At 30.8% G+C, this 23,503-nt stretch overlaps 1 protein-coding gene across 4 annotated transcripts in view; it reads left to right on the top strand.

Moving 5' to 3' along the window:
- The window catches only part of LOC123691756 (proton-coupled amino acid transporter-like protein pathetic), a 55,685-nt gene that overhangs the window by 4,697 nt on the left and 27,485 nt on the right, over nucleotides 1–23,503 (top strand). For all 4 annotated transcript variants that reach the window (XM_045636303.1, XM_045636300.1, XM_045636301.1 and 1 more), the window contains exons 3-5: nucleotides 13,992–14,142; nucleotides 18,472–18,593; nucleotides 21,917–22,001. In XM_045636303.1, the coding sequence (XP_045492259.1) occupies nucleotides 13,992–14,142; nucleotides 18,472–18,593; nucleotides 21,917–22,001 (358 nt within the window). The remainder of the gene's footprint in view (nucleotides 1–13,991; nucleotides 14,143–18,471; nucleotides 18,594–21,916; nucleotides 22,002–23,503) is intronic.

Here is a 23,503-nt window from a genome sequence, read left to right as displayed (position 1 = left end):
TTAAAAATTAAATTGAAATAAAATAATATAAATTAAACAATACTATACTGTAACGGTGTTACAAATTGATTCATACATGTTTTAGAACAATTTATTACAGATAAAATAAAACTACTGTCCTTAATTTAATAATAATCAACATTTATTCATGAATACACTATAATTGCTTAGCTAAATTTAGGAACTCTTTTTTTTTATAAATCTACTCATCAATCCACAAATGAACTTAAATAATCGTAACTTCTTTGTATTATAATTAAAAAATAACAAAAATAATTAGTCTTTTTTCAATAACAAAAAAAATGACAAGGCATATATTCGGTACATTTTCAACGTCGTAGTATACAGTCATTGCATATTTGAAGACAGCATGGACACATTGGCTTTCTGCATTTATAGCAATAGTAGTTTGTTCTTCTTTTTAGGCGACTTGAACATATTGCACACGTCTTCCGAGTTCCAGGTTCCGGATTAGCTTGGCTTTTAGAGACGGAGGAGGTTCAGGAATGTCGGTTGATCCAATGCAGTGCCGGTGGAGAAGTTGATCTTTCAACTGGTGTTCTTTCCCGTTTCCTTGGCATACTCCTAGCCAGCATAGGTGTTTGTGGCATACTCTTTGGGGCAGATTTCTTTTTTGTAGGCATTCTGCGAAATTGAATAAAATTAAAACCGATGTGACGTCAACGAGACCCTATGTAAACACAGAGGCTACCTACGTAAACACAGAGGTGACGACCAAGAGACATGCTTATTTTTTGTACATAAACACCGTACTTACGTCTGAGAGACGGCGATCGCTCCTGTGTGAACACCTGTGCACTCGAGGCGCTGGTGGCCGTGACTGGCCTCAACAAGATGACAGGATAGGAAGGTAGCGGGAGGGGTAACGCTGCACGTTGCGTTATTTCAAAAATATTGTCATAATAAAAATAATGACGTCTGTGAGACGTATACCACGTCAGTTAAAGGTTAAATTTGATTTATTTCTAGATAATATTATAATGTAGTGTTTAATAATTAAGGTCTACAGTTCTTATACGAATAAGTTTCTTATATAGGTACTATCCTAGTTGAAATAGAATTTTTAGCGCAACTTTATAGTTAGGAGCTAGCTAATATTCGTAACTAATATTAACTAGCTAATATTCGTTAACGTTCCTTTTACTTTTGAACATCCTTTTTTCAATCGTTTAACATTTATCGACCAGCAAACAATTATAACACAATTAAATTGAAATTAGTTACTAATATATTGCGGTTTAAGTTCATTATTGCGAATCCATTCATTCGATTAAGGCTGCGTTTCCACCAGAGATGTGCGAGGGAAATGTGTCGTGCGAATATGTCTTGGTGTCCTGTGAAAATGTGCGGGGGTTTTATTGTGCGCAGAAAATATGCGGTGCGAGGATTCATTGCGAAGCTGTGAAAATTGCCGACGGTTGTCCAGTGTAGTGGTGTAGAGGACTGACTCGAATGCCTGCCTGTCGATCGCAAACCTTGCAACACATTGCTCGAACACATTCCTCACAGGGATGTGTGCGAGGACTGTTGTGACCCTCGCCTTTTTTGTATGTGATAAAATCTAGCACCGCTGCGCCATTTCCACCAAAACTGTGCTGATCGAGGCGAGGTTAATGAAAGGATAGGTAGGTACTATCAATTCCTTACAAAGACATCCCTCGCTACGCATCCTTGCACATCTCTGATGGAAACGCAGCCTAATATTTTGATTACGTGGCTTTGTTAATGAGGTGAATTTTCCCAGGACGCTATGTTTAATTGGAGCAGTTTTAGTTTTAGCAGCTTTTCATATAAATATGTAACTATTATTATATCACACGTAGGTAGATATATTGTATTTGATTTGGTAGGCATGTTGTATGCAAATGATATCTCGGAAATACCCTTACACTTGGCGGTCACAGCCGAAGTATCAAATAAAGCAAACAAATAACATAATTAAAAACTTATACAATCGAGATATTATCAAAGTGTTTCCACTGACAGAAAAATCCGGGTCATTCACCTTTAAAACCCGCCTCAACCAACTTTATGGTGCAAATGCATAGTCCTCAACATAATATTACTAATTTTGGCTTTCATTTTCTTTTAAGTACCTATTTCAAATTCGTGATTTTTTTAAAAACAAAGCGAAATCTAAGCTTTAATATCTATAAATTTATATCAGTATCACTTAATGATACCAATACATAAAAATTACAATACATTGAAAATAGTTGGCATGTACAGTTCGATTCAAACTTAATGGCGGTTCGGAAGTTAGCGAGTCGAGTGCGGGTGCGCACACGTCCCGCTAATATCTAAAATTGTTTTCTGCGCATCGGATCGAACGATGTTCCGAACTGCCATTAAGTTTGAATCGTACTGTAATTCATATTACTACTATTTCTCGTATAACAATGATTACCGCTTGCAACTTCATTAAAACTAATCGTTGTGCAAATACGCTTTAAAATAAAGTGGATAATATTTTAACTTATCTGAGAAAATAAGATATAAAAGTTAAATATGTAAATTTCCCGTCAATAAGTAGGTCGAAGATGCAGTCGAGTGGAAAATAAATATTTTCTTATATATCTGTTAGCGTGTTAACATTAAATAATATGGCAGATATAATAAGGGACAGATGGCGCTGTGCCTGTGTAAACATCGTCTCTGTAGTTTTTGTATAATTAAAAATATATTAATGCAAATCTAGTGCTTAAAAGTGTTTAAAAATCTTTAGCTATCTCTAATAAATATCTGCAAGTGTTATCTAAACGTGTAACAGCCCTAAAGTTAATAAATTTTCGATAATACACTCTAAACATTTTAAATAAATTACTGTGACTAAGTGCATAAAAACAAAAATAATACCGTGTAAAAAGTGCATCTAGTGTTATTTTGTACGATTATTTTATCGCAAAACATCCGAAAAGTGTTTATAATTTGAAAAAATCAAACAAAGAAAATAACTTTGAACAAAACCGTTGAAGTAAATGCGATTCTGTGCAAGTGTGATATAGACAAAACATCATACTTATTCTCTCTAAAGAAACAGAAATTTTATTACTATAACCAATACGCTATTTTCGACATCAGAGATTAAGTTCATGTAGCCTAATGGTTGCGACGCGAGGAACGAATCGATAGATACCGCGTTCGAATCTCAAGGCAGTCGTCGATTTTTTATTTTCTATTAAAAATCTATATTTGTACTGAAATTATTCTTTAAAATTTCAAACATTACTCACGACGCTAGAAATTATTAAAGCTTAACGATGGATGAAGAATTCGTTACGCAAAGAAAAAATAAAACTGCCTTCATAATTGAGTCGCCTAATACATCGTTTCTGTCTACATCATCAACCCACAGTTTACCGGACTTGTCAACTGAGCAATGCGATATTAATGTACTAAAAGAGGAAATAGAATGTTTGAAAAATCAATTAGAAACAGCTAACTCAAAAATAAAAAATCTTTTCGAAAATAATCGTTTAAGAGCAAATAGTTCTCCCAAGGCCACTACGAAAACCAAATCACCCTCTGTTTGTAAACTTAAATCCCTAGATAGCGCTGCTACAAAAAACACTAAAAAATTGTCATCAAAGAGCTTCAGTCCAGTTGTAAATAATCAGATCGCAAATACCTACCAAAATATGCAAGATGACAATATCAATAAAATATGTAAGGATATTCCAAACGAATCTATTCTCCAACCAATTGATGAGACACAAAAATGTATTCAAGATGTCCCAAAAAGTGATCCTGAAATACTTATAATTGGTGGACAACAATTCATTGGTTTGGCGCCTATGCTAATCCACAGTCGACGAAACACCAAGTATCAAAAATATAAAATTCAGTCTTTTACGAAGGCCTATGCCCCCGCTACAGACATCCTTTCTTGTAGCAATATGTTGAGAGACTATGATGATAATTACCTAATTATTTCTATTGGTGAAAATGACAGCAATCCTTTTCAGTTGATGGCGAGTTTAACAAAGACTTTAGGATCATTCAAGAATGCAAAAATAATAGTTGTTAATGTGCTTCAAAATAGGTTTTTAAATGAATTTAAGTTAAATCAAATGTTATTGCATGTATGTAATAATTATAAAAATTGTACATTTTTAAACGTATGTAACTATAGCATGTATCCTTCTATAAAGTATATCTGTAAACGTATCAATTTCTTAATCGATATGCAATTCTATACTGACCACTTTTTATGTTTAAAAAACTTCAAACTAAAAACAAGCGCAGTTTCACAACAGAGTAAGCCTAAACAATTAAATCCTATTCTTAAAAAGGGATCTATACCTTACTTATTTTCTATGATGAATAATAAAATTCGCGAAAAAAATAAAATTTCTATAGACCTTGCACCCAATGAATCGTCGTCATCATTTTTTCGGCTAAATCAAAGTGTAAAACTCTAAGTACGTCCCATTTTACGTTATTTCATCAGAATATAGCTGGCCTGTTGAACAAACTAGAAGCAGTTGAAGTTATACTGAATGAGTTTTTATCTGAAAATACGTATATTGATGTAATTTGTTTTTCCGAAACATTTGTAAGATTGGGCGATGAGACAAATATTCGACTTAAAAATTTTAAGTTGGGTAGTGTTTTTTCAAGGAGTAAGGAAAAACGCGGTGGAGTTTGTATACTTGTAAATAAGTCAATAGAATGTACCCCAGTCCCCTATTGTACTGAAATATCTACGGAAAAGGTTTTTGAGTGTTGCGGTATTGAAATACGCTCTATGAATATAATTATAATATGCATTTACAGGATACCTAATTCTAATCCAAATGAGTTTCTAAACAGATCTGTAATACTACTGGATAAACTGATAAAAAATAACAAAAAAAGAATTATACTGACGGGAGATATGAACATTGATACTCTTAAAGAAAATTATATATCTCAAAGCTTGCAAGACATTCTCCTAAATTATGACCTTATCCTACATATTAATGAACCGACGAGACAAAACTCATGCTTAGATCTAATTATAAGCAACATAAAAAATGCAAAAGGTGCAGTTCATCTACTTGGTCTTTCGGATCATGAGACAGGCCAAACGTTATTATGTCCTATTAAAAAAAAAAGTTCACCCGTAGTTTCACATATAAAAAGGCGTGATTTTTGTAAAGAAAATATTACCAAGTTTCAAAAATGTTTAGAAAGCCTATCATGGAGCGAAGTCTTTATACAAAATAACTGTAATGAAGCATTTAATAAGTTTCATGATTACTTTATACTATTCTATAACTTATGCTTTCCTATTAATAAAATTAAAATAAAAAATCAAAACAGCGGACCTAAATGGATAACAAAAGGGTTACGAATATCATCGTTAAGAAAAAGAAAACTGAGATACACGTACTACAAAACACGTTCTACCAAAAACAAAGAAGATTTTAAAAAATATGATAAGTTGCTCAAAAAATGTATAAAGAACTCCCAAATTAATCAAAACTCTTCTTACCTCAGTAAAGCGAACAATATATGCAAAGCAACTTGGAATATCATAAGTGACAAAGTAGATGAAATAAAAACATATAATTACTTAGAATATAACATAACTCTGGTTCTATAAAGGTTACGAATCCGGAACATATTGCAAATTCATTTAATGAATACTATACTAAGCATGTCTCCTCTGATCCTGCAAGCTGCAAACTCGGCATCGAGACTAGAGAAACGACTATGTTTCTTTTCCCTTGTACGGAGACTGAAACTATACGGGCAGTCAATTCCTTAAAAAACACAAATTCAGTAGGATATGACGAGATATGTGTTTTTATTATTAAATTATGTATTAATTTTATTGCAAATGTTTTGACATATTTGATTAATCTATCATTTGATGAAGGTATTTTTCCGGATAGACTGAAATACTCAATTGTAAAGCCGATTCACAAAAAGGGTGAAAAACATGACATTCATAATTATAGACCTATTACACTGATTCCAATAATTTCAAAAATATTCGAAAAGATAATGCATAAAAGACTAACTGATTATTTATGTAAGTTCTCGATATTGAAGCATGAACAAAACGGCTTTCAAAAGGGAAAGTCTACATCACTAGCAGCATACCAACTTATACGGAGCATTATAGAAAATATTGATAGTGGTACTAGCGCAACGGTCATATTCTTTGATATGAGTAGAGCCTTTGATTGTGTAAACCATAATATCCTTCTAAATAAGTGTGATATGTATGGAATAAGAGGACCATCATTAAATTGGATAAAATCCTACCTCGCCAATCGTGTGCAGTGCGTCGAGATTGCATATAGTGGACATGGTTCTGACATAAAAACAGCTGTACGATCAAACTCCAGGCTCAACAGTACAGGTGTCCCTCAGGGAAGCGTGCTTGGACCGCTTCTCTTCTTACTCTATATTAATGACTTACCAAACGTAACAAACTACAAATGCACACTTTATGCTGATGACATTTCTGTGACTATACCTAATGTGACTTCGGATTTGACATGTAATTATAATTTAAATTTGACATTGAATAGAATAATTGACTGGCTAAAAATAAACAACTTGACGGCTAACTTAGCAAAGACGAAAGTAATGCAGTTTCATAATTATAAACAAAGAAAGTATAACATTAATTTAATTTACAAAGACATTATATTGGAAGAAGTCGATGAAATAAAATTTTTAGGTATAATGCTAGACAGCAATTGCAATTGGAAATCCCATATAAATCATTTATGTTCGCGTATCAACAAATTTGTGTTCGCCTTACGTCGTTTAAGGGCCATAAGTTCTGAAAAAACTGCTCTTACTGCATACCATGGTTATGTGTCATCTATTTTAAGATATGGACTAATATTATGGGGCAATTCGACAAGTGTTTACAGAGCATTCCTAGCTCAAAAAAAATGTATTAGAGCCATTTGCGGGGTTGGACCGATAGAAAGCTGTCGGCCACTATTTCGAAAATTAAACGTTCTGACTCTGACTTCCATGTACATACTGGAGAGCTGTATCTTCGTAAAAAAACACCCCCAATATTTCACAAGGGCGGCTAACGTGAGCATTATTCCCTCTAGAGACCCTGATAAACTTAGTGTGCCACGTTGTAAAACTGCGCTTTACTCTAAAAGTGGGCCTATCATGCTCATAAAAATATTTAACCGTATTCCTAAATGTATACGAAACCAAACATTTAATGTATATAAAAATAAACTAAAGAAATGGTTGATCTTACATTGTTTTTATAGCTTAAAAGAATTTTTTGACCATAAATGTTAATTATTATAATTGTATGTATAGCCTTTAAATGTAATTATTGTGGAATGATATTTGTCAATTAATTGCAAAGTGATTAATATCAATATTATATTCGATTTAAATTGAGACAGTATTTGCATGCTTTAGACTAAGCAAAACATGATGAACAATCGAAATATTTTGACATCTCTCTGTACCATGTTTTAAGCAAATAAATATTATTTTATTTTTTAATATCAATTTTAAAACTTTTTCGTATGTTCATACGTTTATAATTATTCATTTATTAGCATCACAAAATGCAGCCGCAACTGTGAGAAAAAAACTTTGAAAAAATATTTACAAAGTTAACGAGCACCAACAGAATAATTTTGGGTAAGTTGGAATCGCGAGTATAATATATTTTATCTTGTCAAAAAAGAGAATATTTTTAAACTGTATTTTTGTACGTTAAAATAATATAATATTACATCGTGATCTAATTCCTGGTAAGTAAAAGAGTTGACTCTATAATAATTTCATAAATAAGATGATACATTTTCAACAAGTATGGGTTATGGGTAATATTCATTTCATACTCAAAATTATGTTTAATTTAAACCCCTTTTTCATCAATTTATAGCTCTGACAAATGAATAAAAAAAATTACTTTACCGCACAAAAAATTTATAACTTTCCATTCACGTCAAATGCTTTCAAATACCAATTCATTGAGCCGTCTGAATATATTAAAATCTAAATACGATGCTATTTATAGTCCAAGTTCCAAGATGTCTATAACAAAAGGAGACTATAGCAAAACATCAACGTGTGACTGAAATCACACGTTGAAGTTCATTCTTGGTATTCAATCATCTATTTCATACTTTAGAATACGGGGAAATTCAGGAGATTTCTTAGTATTGGAACTAGTTGAAACAGCGTTAACACCCACAGAGCTAGCTTTTGACCTTTGGCACTAGTTTCAAAGCTAAACAACTTAGTATTATTTCAATCTACGCTTTATTTTATGAAAATTATTTTTGTTATGGTCTTTAATGAAATTCTATTTATATGAACTATTAATAATATCTAGCATTCTTAAATGTTAAAGCATGTTTATTTGTTGGTATCTGTATCTCGCTTTCACGCAAACGATTGATCCGATAATGATTACTTTTATCATAGAGAGCTTTTTCCTTGAAAGCGAAAAAGACTATCTTCTTAATGTTACAGTAAAACTTTAGGACAGTAGCAATCTACCGCATCAAATGTACAGCTAAGGGATATCACATTCACTTTATAACACAAAAGAGATTTACATTATAATATTACAAGAATAAATTTAGTTTCGATTTTGCAATTTTCCAACAGCGCAAGAGCCAAGGGATCAACTTATGCGACGTAATGTACGATGTAAAATGACGGACATACTTAAGGGAAATACTTCTAAATCTTTATTCGTTGTCTTGGTACGAATAACCAAAGAAAACTGGACAAAACTAGACTTTCTCTAAGTCAAGTAAACTGGACATAAGCATTTTCTTCGCGTGTGTATTTTTCTTCCATTTTGAAACTTTATTATTAGTTTAACGGTACATTGCAATTATTCTAAAGAATTTTTGAAACGCTTTAATATGGAGGAAGGTCAGTGTCAAGTCGGAAACATAGAAGTTTTCTACTTTTTTTTTTTTGTAAGGTGTTTCTCAATGTTAGCCAGAAGGGCTTTTACATTTTAACGCGGACGCGGGGGTGAACTGAAGGTTCACCCTGGTAGCGACATGCACAAGGGCGTCCCCCCTTGACGGGGATCTCGAACCTCGGCTTGGGCTGTCGCTTGAGTGGAGGAGGCCAGAAGGGCCCTAATCGGACGGGAAGTTTTCTACTGGACGTAATCTCGTGGAAGCAAACTTCTGTAAGGTCTATCACGATTCGAATTCATGAAACAAACAAACAGTTTTTTTAAACAGTCATAGAAAACCTCTGTGCTATATTGAAATTACTCGTGGAGGGAAATTTATTTGTAGAATATATTTATTATTTACCCACTTTTGTGTAAATATACATAGGTATATAATATAGTATCAGTGGTTCAATAAGTGTCCTAATTTAAAAAAAAACAGAGATATTAAATTTAATTGAATGTTACAAAATATAAATCAAAAAGACAGAAAAAAGAATTTGTCAAAAAGGTGTGTTACAAATGATTGTTTTATTTACTCAATCGTAGTACTTTGTCTTATCACACGAGAAGATTAGTAAGAAAAATATAGTTCATATCTCAATTTTAATAGTAGATTAGGAACAAATTTGCCCCAATTTGTTGATTTTCGGAACTTCGGGTATGGCTGATAGAATTATTCATAGTAACTTCTGTTATAAGCACACGAGTATATTTAGGTCGTTTGGTCATTGTGTTTTGCGGCCTTTGTTATATTATTTAGAAGATTAAATCAGTATATTGTTCACATGAAAGCCTTAATAAAAAACGTGAAAAATTATTGATTATTCGTAGATACCATATTATAATGATATATGAAGCTTAGAAATCATCCTGAATACATTTTTGTTATTGTTACTTCTTACTTATTACAGACAGATTATTTCTTTATTTATTTCATAATTTAATAGAGTGGAGCGAAAATAAACAAACCAAAATACATTACAATTTACAATGCGTAAACATTTTATTAATTTGTGAATAGGAGTTGAGTAATACGTTTTCCTTATTAAATATTTATTGTATTACAACTGTTTCGAGATGGATTAACAATGAGGAAAATGTTTGAAAATGTAGGTATTCAATTCAAATAAGAATACATTGTATTTGCTCAAAATTAGCTTGTATTCTTCCAAACCACGTTATTTGTGAATTATATTATCGTTGTTTGTGAATCAGATTCAAATTTATTATTTTTTATTTCAGTTTTTATCCAGTGAAATAAACAATGAAAGGTCGATAATCAATTATATTCAAATCCCCTTTAATACGACTAATTTAAGAAGGCTAATTGATTTTTTTTTTTAAGTAGGTACCAAATTGTATTTTATGAGTTGAATCTAAAAAAAAAGTTAAACCTAAATCAAAATTCTGATATTTTCAACGGATTTAACATAAAATGAAATAAATAAGAGAAATACAGAAGCATTCATTAATCCGACAACGTTTTGTGACACTTCTCAATCATATCCAGAAAAATTCAGATGAGATTCGAAAAAAGTCGTCACATAGCGTTAATTGTTAATTATAAGTATTGATTGTTTTTGTGAATGAACGTTTGCTTATTGAAAAATGTTTTTTTTTTTTAGGATGAATGAGGTTTGTATTCTTTCTCTAAAAATAAAACAAATTTCGCAAATATTTCCTAGTAGTACAAAAATAATTAACAGTAGGTGGTATTTTCGCGCTAAGTGTATTCAAATATGATTTATAATTTTAACTCTCAATTAATTTCGCCCAATTCTATTGAGAACATTCCAAGAAACAAGATTTTGTATAGAAATAAGGTTTTTTTTTATTTTAAGGAACTGAAACGTTAATTATTTACGTTCGCAAAATATGATTTTTAATTTTGACTCTTAATTAATTTTGCCCAATTCTATTGAGAACATTCCAAGAAACAAGATTTTGTATTGATATAGCTTTTTTTAATTTTAAGAGATTACATTTAATAAACGATAATTATTTACGTTCGCACTTCGATGTAGGTATACCTATTATAACTAACCTATGAAAATATGCTAGAGCTACCTATATAAAAACCTTTAAAAATCTATAGAATTGTGTATCTATATATAAGAACTTATTCAAATTACTTAATTATTGAAAAAAAAATATTGTATGAAACATAAACATAATCTCATAATTATCTAAAATGGAGGAATATTAAAAAAATATCAAAATCTGGTGAGCGATTACATTATAAGATCTTAGTATATACATATATATATTTATTGTATTTTGCTTCAGCGGATCTTGGTAGAAAATTACCTACCAAAGTCGTTTATTCGTATTGTTTACTAGCGAGTAGCGGTCCGCCCCGGCTTCGACCGTGGTATATATTAACGTTTTCTCTACATAAGAACCATCCTCGTACTTCAAGGAATATAATAAAAAAAGAATTATCGAAATCGGTTCAGCCGTTCTCGAGTTATGCGCTTACCAACACATTTTGGGATTCATTTTTATATTATAGTATAGATTATAAAAAATTAAGTAGATAACATACAGAAATCGCCTGGTTACTGTTTTACTATTATATGTATAGATTTATTATTTGAGCGGCTAGTAATTACAAATAATAGGATAACTTCTCCATTATTCTAATATCTATCCGTTAGCCTCTGGGCAATACAACAAGAAACAAGTAAGTAGGTAACAAATTATATAATTATGTTTTCTGTGTTATCTCAATTATTGTTAATTATTTACCATTATTTTGTTTGGTGATTTAGTGATTTTCTAGATTGATGATTTGCGTCATTTTTTTAAACTTACATAATTAAAGTAATTTCTTCATTTAGAAATTGAATACTTTTTAACGCAATTAAAACGCGATTTTTTCATTAGATTATTTATATAGGATAAAATAATGATGAACATTTTAAATCCGTTCAGTGTTGATTTTGTAAATGTTCTTATTATATGTAATTATTTTTTGCCATTTTTTTAATTTGTACACAAAAAAAAATATTTTATATTCATGATAAATGGTTGAATTAATTGAATCCGAAGAGTCAAAATGGATATATTATGTTATAAATTCTTATATTATGTTATTTGGATACCAACAAACAATGTAGTGAATCATGTACTCATTAATATTGTACTTTAAAGCCTATTGTTTACTATGATGTAGATTTATTCGTCCATTGACCATCATAATTTAAAAAGAATAATGAATTGCTTTTCATACGAAATATCTATAGAAAGTCTTCTCACTGTTTCAGATTTTTTTTTTATTGATTGTAAAAAATGTATTTTAATGCTGTTATTCATATGCAATAGTCTATGCCCTATAGCCTTCCTTGATAAATGGGCTATTTAACACCGAAATAATTTTTCAAATTGGATCAGTAGTTCCCGAGATTAGCGCGTTCAAACAAACAAACTCTTCAGCATTATAGTCTATAGATTTATTTGTTAAATAAATAAAAACTCAGAATATAAGAATACCCATGTCCCACGTGCCTCATAGTAAAATGAACAATAAACTTGCTGCATGATTAGAAACAGAATATTTAAGTAAATATTACACTATATTATTTCTTGTTTGCACAAACTTTAAAAGATATGTTTTACAATTATTTACGATCTTTATTTATAGAACTATATTTATTTTTTTGGAGATAGACTAGGATTTGAACACGTCATAGTATGTATACGAAATATAGCCTTTTTAACATAAGAATAAATACAATACAGAAGAGAATTTGCGATGTATATGAATTAATAATAATAATTATTTGCATTATTTAAACCTCATATTCCAGATAAACTACAGGGAATAATATTCAGAAATTTTCAGAAATGGTAAAGATATTTCTTTTTGAAGTGGAATGGCAACCATCTTTATCAAAGCTATGTGCAGCTTATCAAAGCTGGAGAGATATTGTTTGAAGTCACTAATATCGGGAACTAAGAATTATGTATTTTTTTAATGAGTTTTATCATTTAACATAATTATCGAAGAAAGTTATAAAAGTTGTATACCTATTACCTACATAATGTAATGAATTCTCCATTTACGTTATAAAATATATACACCGTTTTGACCAAAAGGATCTATGAAAAATGTTGCAAAAATGAAAAATATATACTTTGAGAGAGCATTAAGGGGGAAGAATTCCGTGTTCCCCCTTATCCTATTCTGGTAGGCAACAACCATAACCTCTGTTATGGTCTATGGCCTATGGGCGACGCAACCTGCTTACCACCAGACAGTGCGTCTTAGTTCAGTCCAGTTGCCTTCCCATAACATTAAAAAAAATGAAATTGCGAGGGTCAGCAAGTCTATATTATGTTTAGAACCTTTGCACTACTTTGATGGAATATTCCAAGTAGGTACTACAAGACAACGTTGGTCCCTCTTATCCCATATAAGTAGGGGTTATACATATAACTGAACGAGGATGACTTCTTGAGATTGTTTGAAACGTAATTTAATAAGGCGGATATTTGATACTTTTGTGAAGAGTATAGAGTTCCTTATAACAATGTTGTTATGATATGGAAAGCAATCAAAAATAAATAATATTTTTTTTATAAATATCTACATGTTAAATAACCATAATGTAAGTAGGTACAACTTTCTACGGAAAGAACGAACTTCTGTGACATTTTGTTAAATATTTGGACAGTGGCCAATTTACGTTACCTTACTGTTTACTGAAGATAAGAATTTAGTGTAGGGACACACATATGCAAGCATAATAGCACAAGCATAATAGCGTTGATATTCTTCTTAAAACAGATCTTGTCTTTTTCGATTTTTTGTTAATTTCCATGAATTTATAATAGACATTGATTATAAATTCATTCATTTGTTTTTTTTTTGTCATAATAACACACAACATTTACACTGCCTCTTATTCTGTTTTTTTCGAGTTCCTTATAAAAACCAACACGCACTTGGCCAGCGTGGTGGATTATACCCTGAACACTCATAGGAGGCCGGTGTCCCAGCAATGGGAACGTATATGGGCTGATGATGATAGAAAATAAAAATTACATTTTGTTACAGAACAGCCGGCTCTTTCTTCCACCTGCTCAAGTCCTCTTTGGGCTCCGGATTGCTCGCCATGCCAGCTGCCTTCAAACACACGGGGATCATACCAGGGTGCATTGGGACGGTGCTAGTGGGAATAATAGCCACGCACTGTGTCCAGATCTTGGTAAGTTGGAAACATTAAGATTTAGTAGTTTTATATTCTTTAAAAATAGTATTAGTAATTTTAAAAGAGATTTTTATAAAGAAAACAAAGTTTAAATATCAACTACTTATACAGGGTGTCCCACTGTTGGTATACTAAGCTCAAAGGCGGTTATAGTTATGCATATGCTGAGTTCGTAAAAAATACTCATTAAATTCCAGAGGCATTTTTTTTCAAATAGATGAATTCTTAAAACTCTATGTGTACACTGTACACCCATAACAAGCAACCCGCCCATCTTTTCCACCAGCACGTGAGCTATCGTTTAAGATTATGTTTTCATAGACAAAATGCTCACATAAGAATAGCATTAAATGCCGGCTGCGCGAAGCTAGAGAAGAAAACATAGAAAAAATTTTTGACGTAATTTTGTTGTACATAATATAAGTATTTTTTACGTAATCAGTGTATGCAAAACTACAAGTTCCATCGCGCTTAGTATACCAATAGTGGGACACCCTGTATAATAAGCAGCAAAAAGTGTGAATAATATTGAACAGTTAGCCGACATAATATTTAAGCAAATACGTCCGCAGTTAAAATTCTGGGTACAAATCAATAAAAAGTGAAACAAAAATTGTTATGCAAATTTATTCTCTCCACTCACAGTATAAAACTAATAATAAAATAAACACATCAGTTCTTGTAGATTCTACTAAGAGTACTCATTCCTTATCAGAACCTTATTTAATGATTGCCTTAAAGATAAAGCTTGTAACACCTTTATTGGATATAAAATTACGTCAATAATCCCATTATCTCCAGCTAGACAAATATGGTAGATGTTAGAAATCGTTGTTTATAAATGCTCAACAAAATTGGTATTCACCTGTCACTTCATATTACCAACCAGTTTTTAATAAAACATTACGACAATTCTTATGAATTAGTATAAAAAGATTGACATCACTTTCTGAATTTTAACGAAAACAAAAGAAAGTATTGCGAATTTGTGCATTTGTTATGCTTATCAAGACACACACTAAGCTTTATAAACTCAAGATCGTATTTTTTTTGCATCTTTTTTCAAATCAATATATTTGCATGTGTAGTAAACTCAAAAAACGACCGAGCGAATCTTGAAAATCTTTCAGCAATAGAAACATTCCTGAGTGACATGAGGCATTTTTTTACTCTTTCCCGTCACGTATCGCGCATTACCCGATCATATCTCACGTCATATAAAACAAATTTAACAATTTGCAATACAATAGATTTGCATGTTATAACCAAAACCCTTCGGATCAATGTCCTGCAGCCTACAGTTCAGTCCAACGCCCTCAAACAAGGAACGTTGATCGACGAAAAGCGTTCAATATTACTATGTAAAATTAGCTGAATAATTATGAAGCTTGTATTTCAATATCCTTTGTATAAGGTGCCTGGTTTTAATTAAAATTAATTTTAACGTACATTTTCCTTCCAGATATAGAAGTTATTGTAAATTACTAGGTGTTAAGAGACGCGGAGAAAGTTACTAACAACGGCTAGATTAGATAATATTGAAGCTTAGGGACATATTATAATGATCACAGGTTCACACACTAGATCAATTTAAATTTATATGAAAACAATAATTGAAAAATATACAGTGATACATCTCAAAGGAATACAGTTTTCTTATATTTTTGTGCGACTTTTATTGTGTTTATCTTTGAAAAACTTATAGCTATAAAATCTAAATTCGTATTCGTTTTTAGCCTTTGATGTTTCATGCTTATTTTTTGTGTATTGCGATTAATAAATCATTCGCCAAACAACATTCAACAGAACATTATACTTCTTCTTCTTTAATGGCAACTTCCAATCCCACTGAGGACAGATTCTGTCGTCTTATTAATTGAAACGTCAAAATGGACAAGTGAAGATAAAATTATCGAATTAATCTTAGTCAAAATATCCTCAACGAAGTTGTACTGTAAGCGGAAACAAGTTAACTTTTATGTTAGATTTCATTTTGCGAGTCTTAACAAGACTTGTAGTTTCGGGACTAATATTTTTATTTCCAAATAGGAAAAATATGACAAAGTAATTCATTTGATTCCTAATCTACTTTTAATGAATGATCATAATATTAGTCTTCTACATAAACTAAAATATAACGGTGTATTTCCATTAGAACATTAGAACATGAGTTTAGAACATTTTTACGTTATCTTTTAGACACTATAAGGTCTAAGTGTAAACGAAAACTCTATCACGTACAGTACGATTCACGAAAGATGACCACAAATGGTGGCCGTCTGCGCACGTTCACTGAAGAAAAGACTCAAGACAAAATAATGTTTTAATATTGGTTAAATAACTTATTTTTTATTAATTTAAAATTAAATCCGCCCCCGCTTCACCTCGCACCTCCATAGGGACCTAAAATATGCCTTCTGCGCCGTGGTCATTTTTCGTGAATCTTACTGTATTCACAGATGTTTAATAAAAACATTGCGTATAAATTTTTCAAATGCAGAACAACGATAGAATACTCTACGCCTGTTTACAATAAAAGAATTTGATAATATATTATGGGTTTAAATGAGCATTCGCTTGTCTGATCTAAATGCAACGTAACATGCTGTATCGTTTATGTATTTTTATATCTAAATACGTATGTAATTAAATGCATTGACATTGTCTAATTACATTCAACAGATAACTTAAATAAACGAGCCTTAATAATATAATATAGCGTAAACAATATGAATTGCACTTTGCAGTTTTAATCATAAGACAAATACATGCAGTGCCTACTTGAATACATTCCACTTTTCCACTGTTCATTATTTAATTTTCTAGAGACAAATTTTCAATAATGTTTTAGTGATTATAAAGTTGATAAAGTACGTAAATAGTTAGGGGAAACTTCATGTTTCTTCTATCTATTTATAGAGATAAATTACTTTAAGTAGGTAAGGGTTCGAGTATATTTCATGAAATTTATTATCTTAATATACATATCTACATCTAAAAGTAGATATCAACATATTATACGCGCATTGAATAATTTTTCAGAGTAGAAAGGGTTATACCATAGAGTTATACTTATCTCGATCCATTGACTTTTTTCAAGGAGCGGAAACATTTCATACGTTTTGTATTTTATTTTTACAACGGTTTCTTGTCTAACAACAAAACTTAATAAATTTTCTTTACCAAAGCCTTCTGTGCCCTACCAAATCAAGACATTTTTGCTCTACTTTACTATTATATTACTTTAATCTTTTTGCCAAAATATATAAAAATATATAACTACATAGTGTAAAACAAATCGCTATCGCTGTCTCTCCGTCCTTATGTATGCTTTAATCTAGAAAACTACGCGGTAGCTTTTCTTGCGGATTTTTTTTTTTTTTGATAAATAGAGTTCTTTTCGAGGAAGGTTTTGGTATATTATAATTTATTAGTTTTTAAACAAAGCGGGCGAAGCCGCGGGCGGAAAGCTAGTATAAAATAAGGAAGAGTTCATTGTGAACTGGACCAGTGTTTCAAGTTGATTAAACTTAGCGCGGAAGATAAAGCTTTAATTGTATTAAAAAGTTGTTAACGTTAAGCTTCGACATCTTATTTTATCCAATATTCAGAAAACTTCGTTCCTTTTTTATTATTTATTAAATTAAAGATGACGCCTACATCTTAGTTAGATATTGTCACAGTCAAAAAATGAATATAATAATCCATTTGAGGTAGTTTTTCGCATTAAGTTTCTATATTTAGCTCGAACACATCCAGGACTCATAATTTGTTAGATATACTACTTATAGACAGCAAATCTATTATTTTGGCGTTATTAACACAGAATCCAAGTTTACTTATTTATTTAGAAGCCGAACAAATGTATGTAAGAATGATACAATTTAGTACAAATTTTATATAACAACTACAGAGAAACATTGAATTCTTTCGCTTTATCCCAGTGGGAACCATCAGCTGTTAACCACGAGATTCATCTAAGAAGTTAAATTAAAACAAATTACTGAGAAAATATGTAATTATTAATTAGAGAAAGAATTTTCTTATAATTATCGATTTGAATTTTAATTACTTTGTAATGAGCGGAATTAGAGCATCTTAGGTACTTGAATAAATCATTTCGGTTTTGTCGGAAAATAATCTTAGAACAGACTGACCGGAACGTCTCTATAAAGATATTTTATAAGTCCTTGTCATATGATTATTTGCAGACAAGTTATTACAACATAAAGAGAAACGTTCAAAACTTTACACAATTTCTTTTTAAATTGTAAAATAATTATTAAAAATACTATAGCTTATACTAATAAACACATTTTATTTAAGGTAAAAACGTCTCGAGATATTTGTCAAGAATGCAAAATGGCCTCCCTGAGTTACACCGATACTTGTGTAAAAGTATTCGAGCGAGGACCGAAGAAATTGAGAAAATATACAGAAGTTGTACGGTAAGTACTTATATTATTAGTTTACTCGTGTTGAAAAAGTTTCCAATGTGCAATTTGATGCAAAAGTTAATTTGAATTCCAAGTGTGTGTCTAAAAAAATAAAGAAATTTACTGACGAGAAGTTCGTAGTTGCGTAAAAAATCGTGTAGGATCCATGTGTTAAAGTGTTGATGAGTTTTTTGTAATAGGTACCAAGTTTATCATTTACATATTAATGAAATAATTATTTTGTATTGAAAATAGTTAATTTACATTTAAATGTGATCAGTAATAACTGCACATTGTTTTTACGTAAACTACAGTATTTCATGTTCAAAAGCAATTCTGCCAAATAAATAACGATGTACCTACCTGCATAATCTATTGCGTCCTTCTTCCAAATAAAAACAAAAGCTTTTTTAACAATTTTTACATTTTTTCTAATACATACATATAATTAATGATGATATTTATGTTACTCCTAAACCACAGCGCCGATTAAATTGTTTTCAATCAAAGCACAAATCAATCAAAACATACCCAAAGAAATGAAAACCTGGGCCCAAAGGATTGAAAGTTGCAACATGTAGGCAGGATATTTTATCGCCCCCGAACATAAACTATAATGTTATCATCACAATTACGTTTAAACCTACATAACAAATTATAGAGAAATTGACATATTTTCAAAGTTATCACACAACAATGCCAACGAACATTCCACTTAACAACCTTGGAACTTGAAACGGTTCCAAACTGTGTGGAACAATCACGTGGAAATCATGCATGTAACACTCAAAAATATTAAATTACATGTTACTCGGAATTGTATATTGTGTTAGAGTTATAAATAAAGAATAGCAAATTAATTTTTTATATTTCCATGAATACACTCATTTCAAAGAAATTTCTTCATTTTAATTTGCTTATTTCATATCAACTTATACAAATTGCATACATTTTCATCCTACGTCTTTTTAATCCACATAAATTTCTGAATATTACAAAAATATGCAACCGAAAGCAAAACAAAGGGAATACGCGAATACCGCGTTGAATTGTTCCTTCACGAAACAATTTTAATAAGAAAAGATTGCGAAAGAAATTCAAGATAAATATTCCGTGTTTGAAACAATCTACGAATCATATTTCCTGGCTTTCCTTGAATTGAATAAGTTGAAAGGAAATTCATTGCCTCCATGCAACGAGTAACACATTAAAAAGTTTTTATCGTCTTCGACAAAAACACAATTCTCTTGGGTTCCAATTGTGCATCTATTGTTCATTTTACGCAAAATAAAATGTTATCCAAGTAAACCAAGTTAAATATCTTTAACTTGGTTAAGGTTGGTAGAATGTTTTTCACACCATAAAAGTATCGTGAAGATAAGAATTTATATCTACCTACTTAATATTATAAAGCCGAAGAGTTTGTTTGTTTGAACGCGCTAATCTCAGGAACTACTGAAAAATTCTTTCGATTTTAGATAACCCATTTATCGAGGAAGGCTATAAGGCTATAATATCATCACGCTGTGTCCAACAGGAGTGGAGCAATGCGGGTAATACCGCGGGGCACAGCGAGTAATATTATAATATGACGGATAAACTCATTTATCCTCAAGCTAGTGTAAATATTTTTTACCTCATATATAAAGGAGAAATGTTTTAAATTTTACACGTGTAATCCGTGTCCGTTTGTAGTTTAGTATGTGCGGTTTTATTTAATCAACAAGTGGATTCATAGCAATGTTTGTTTCAAATAGAAGCCTCAAAGATCTGTAACTTTCATTGCAACTTACTCGATTTTTTGCAAGTTTAATTTATTTAGTTACTGTTAAAAACTATTGATATATTGGGATACTGTTAAAAATATATTTGACGGGAATTTATTTTAATATGTTTCTACTTTCACAAAATTCTATATGTATTTGTCAATATGCTTCGTACAAACGACAAAAGAATTAGAAATGTAACACATTAACAGATATAAATTATATACAATTTCTGTGATCATATTATCTGTGTGATTTAATCATCATTTTCAACCCACGCCAGACTATAAAGTGGTTATAATAACTATAAATAACAGCTTATTGAGTAAAAATTTCATCCGTATTCAATAAGCTGTTTTTACAATAAGGAGATAATAAAACACTTTCACAAACTTTTACGTTTATTAAAAGTTTACGAAGTCAAAATGTCACTAACAAAGTTCAACAATGCAAATATTCATTAGCTATCTACAAATCGCTTACAGTCAAGTCTATGACCTTTTTATAGAGCGTTCAAATGTCAGGTTTATTGTCCAAAATTGACTGGTTGCGTGTCTATTTATTATTAACTTCAAATATACAGACATTAATCTGAGTATTGCCATAAAATTGCGAATAAATAACCCAAAATAGGTTTCAATTTATTTGGGAAAAGGGCAATAACACTATAGATACCTACATTTAACGATAATTACATAATATTGGAAATTAAGAATATTGTGTATTATGATTTACTTATCAAGCTATTTATCTATTTTCCTAGTAAAAAATAAGTATTTTTTTAATCGTATTTAAGGTTAATGCAATATATAAAACATTAAAACAAAAATAAGGGTAGGTAAAAATACCCAAAAGGGTATAATGTAAAAAGTGATGTTCTAATGGTCTCTGCATCAAAATGGATTCCGCATCGAGAAATTTTATTTAGTTTAAATTAATTACCAAAAAACTATCGCACAAAGCGTTTAATGTTAAACTCTGTATGTTGTCATAAAACAAGCTTCTTCTTTGCTTATTAAGAAAAACTGTCGAAAAAAGATATGTAAAAATAAAATCGAAATAAAAAGTTCGAGTTAATTTAAATTTACGTCGTTTTTGTCTTGTTTATTACCACGCTTACCTAAAAACAGTATTACAGACAAATTTTAGTGGTTAGAAGGAATGAAATAATTCTATCGTTAAATTATATTGAGACGAATGCATAAGAGATGTATGTTAGGTAGTTATATTGTTTGGTTGGAATTTCCTCCTGGATCATATAAAAACATCGTTTTCTTAAATAATAAATGTGCTTCACCTATGTTTCCCTCGCAACTATGAACAACAGCACAAGTCTAAAGAGACTTACTTACCTAGAACTTCACCTTTTGTGAATTTAGTAAAACATTGTAACATAGATTCAAACTACAAATGTATTTACATCTATAGTTCTGAGCTTTGTATGAAAATCGTCGAAACATGCGAATTACCATTAATAATTTCAAGATAACTTCCAGCATAGTTGCATTGTAGAAACTATACCATGTAACTACAAACAATTTGTATACATAATTACTTACCCTTTCGCAGGCATTTCGCTGACTACGCCATGGCTGGCGTCTGTCTCGGCGGCACTAGCGTCTACGTCATCTTCATTGCTTCTTCCTTGAAGGATGTGAGTACATTTCCCCTGTAAAAGCGGCAATGGATTGTAAATAGTTTCCTTAACTAATACTTTCGAATAGGATTTATGTATGTATATGGTATGTTTAAGGGTTGTATAGGGTATTTTAATGTATAAACTAAAGAGATACAGCGCTTAGCCCAGGGGTCAGGGGATTATTGTGAAATATGGAAATTAAATAATTTGTCTTTTGCAAAGGGTTAATAGAGGTTTCATAATAATTGCCTACACCTAAAATGGGCGAGGATAAGGGTTATAGATTTAATATTTATATAATATTTATTTTAAGTAATATTTAATATTTATATAAGATTTAATATTTATTTAATATTAATATTATGATACTTTCTAGTTATAAGATTTATATTTATATTATATAGATAAATAATGTGTAATCGAGTACCATAATATTATAATGTCATAACTTTGTACTATTTTAAGACAATTGTAACAACAAAATGTCGATTTTAATGAGATCCCTACAACAATATTTTTAGGTTCCTTGTAGAATAACTTAGTAGATTGTCAAAAATACAATAAGAGAAGACGATCTTCAAATACTTCTTCTTCTTCTTTTTAAAGGCTCTATCTACGAACGACTCTACCAATGCCAATTTTAAATTCAAATGTTAAATAAGTCATATTATTATACAATATTATAATAAATAGCTCTTTTAGTTCTCCATTAAATTAACAGCGACAGCTATAAATCACTGTATTACAAATACAGTGGTTTAGAACTACAAGAGCTTAGCAGTATAGGCTTCAAGTTAAGTGCAAACTTGATTAACTCACTGCCAGAGGCGTGACTGGCACGAATGTTCAAACTTAGTTCAACTATTAAGACATTTAATAGTAACTAGCTAACCGGGCGAACTCCGCTTCGCTACCAGAGACACCTTTTCTTTGCTATAAACCTCACGGAGCCCGAGACCTTTCCAACGAATGCAAAACCATGGAAATTGGTTCGTGCATTCTGGAATTATAGCGTCAGGAAGGAAAACCCGACTTATTTTTATATAGTAGATTACACTTTACTAGATAAAAAGCATATCATCTTAATATATATAAATCTCTTGTCACAATGTTTGTCCTCAATGGACTCCTAAACCACTAAACCGATTATAATAAAATTCGCACACAATGTGCAGTTCGATCCAACTTGAGAGATAGGATAGTTTAAATCTCAAATCGTTTTAAAGAAAGCGGGCGAAGCCGCGGGCGGTAAGCTAGTTTATTATACTTGTAGGTACGTAACTATTTACTACAGTTTAGAAAGTTTTGTTGTACTGACTTAATAGACCTTATATTAATTAAAATTAGGATATTTAGTATACGGAGATATTTTTTTTTTGCTGAAAAATTTGATATATTTGATAATAAAAAATGTTTGTTATAAAAAAATCTGCTTACACTGTCCTCATTCGTGGCACATTCAATGTCTATTAAAAAATAAAATAAACAAAGAAATATAAATCGTAAAAATATAGAGC

The sequence above is a fragment of the Colias croceus genome, chromosome 5, assembly GCF_905220415.1.
Source record: "Colias croceus chromosome 5, ilColCroc2.1".
NCBI classification, from domain to species: domain Eukaryota; kingdom Metazoa; phylum Arthropoda; class Insecta; order Lepidoptera; family Pieridae; genus Colias; species Colias croceus.
The sequence above is the reverse complement of the archived record's forward strand: the minus strand, read 5'-3'. Positions and strand labels throughout refer to the sequence as shown.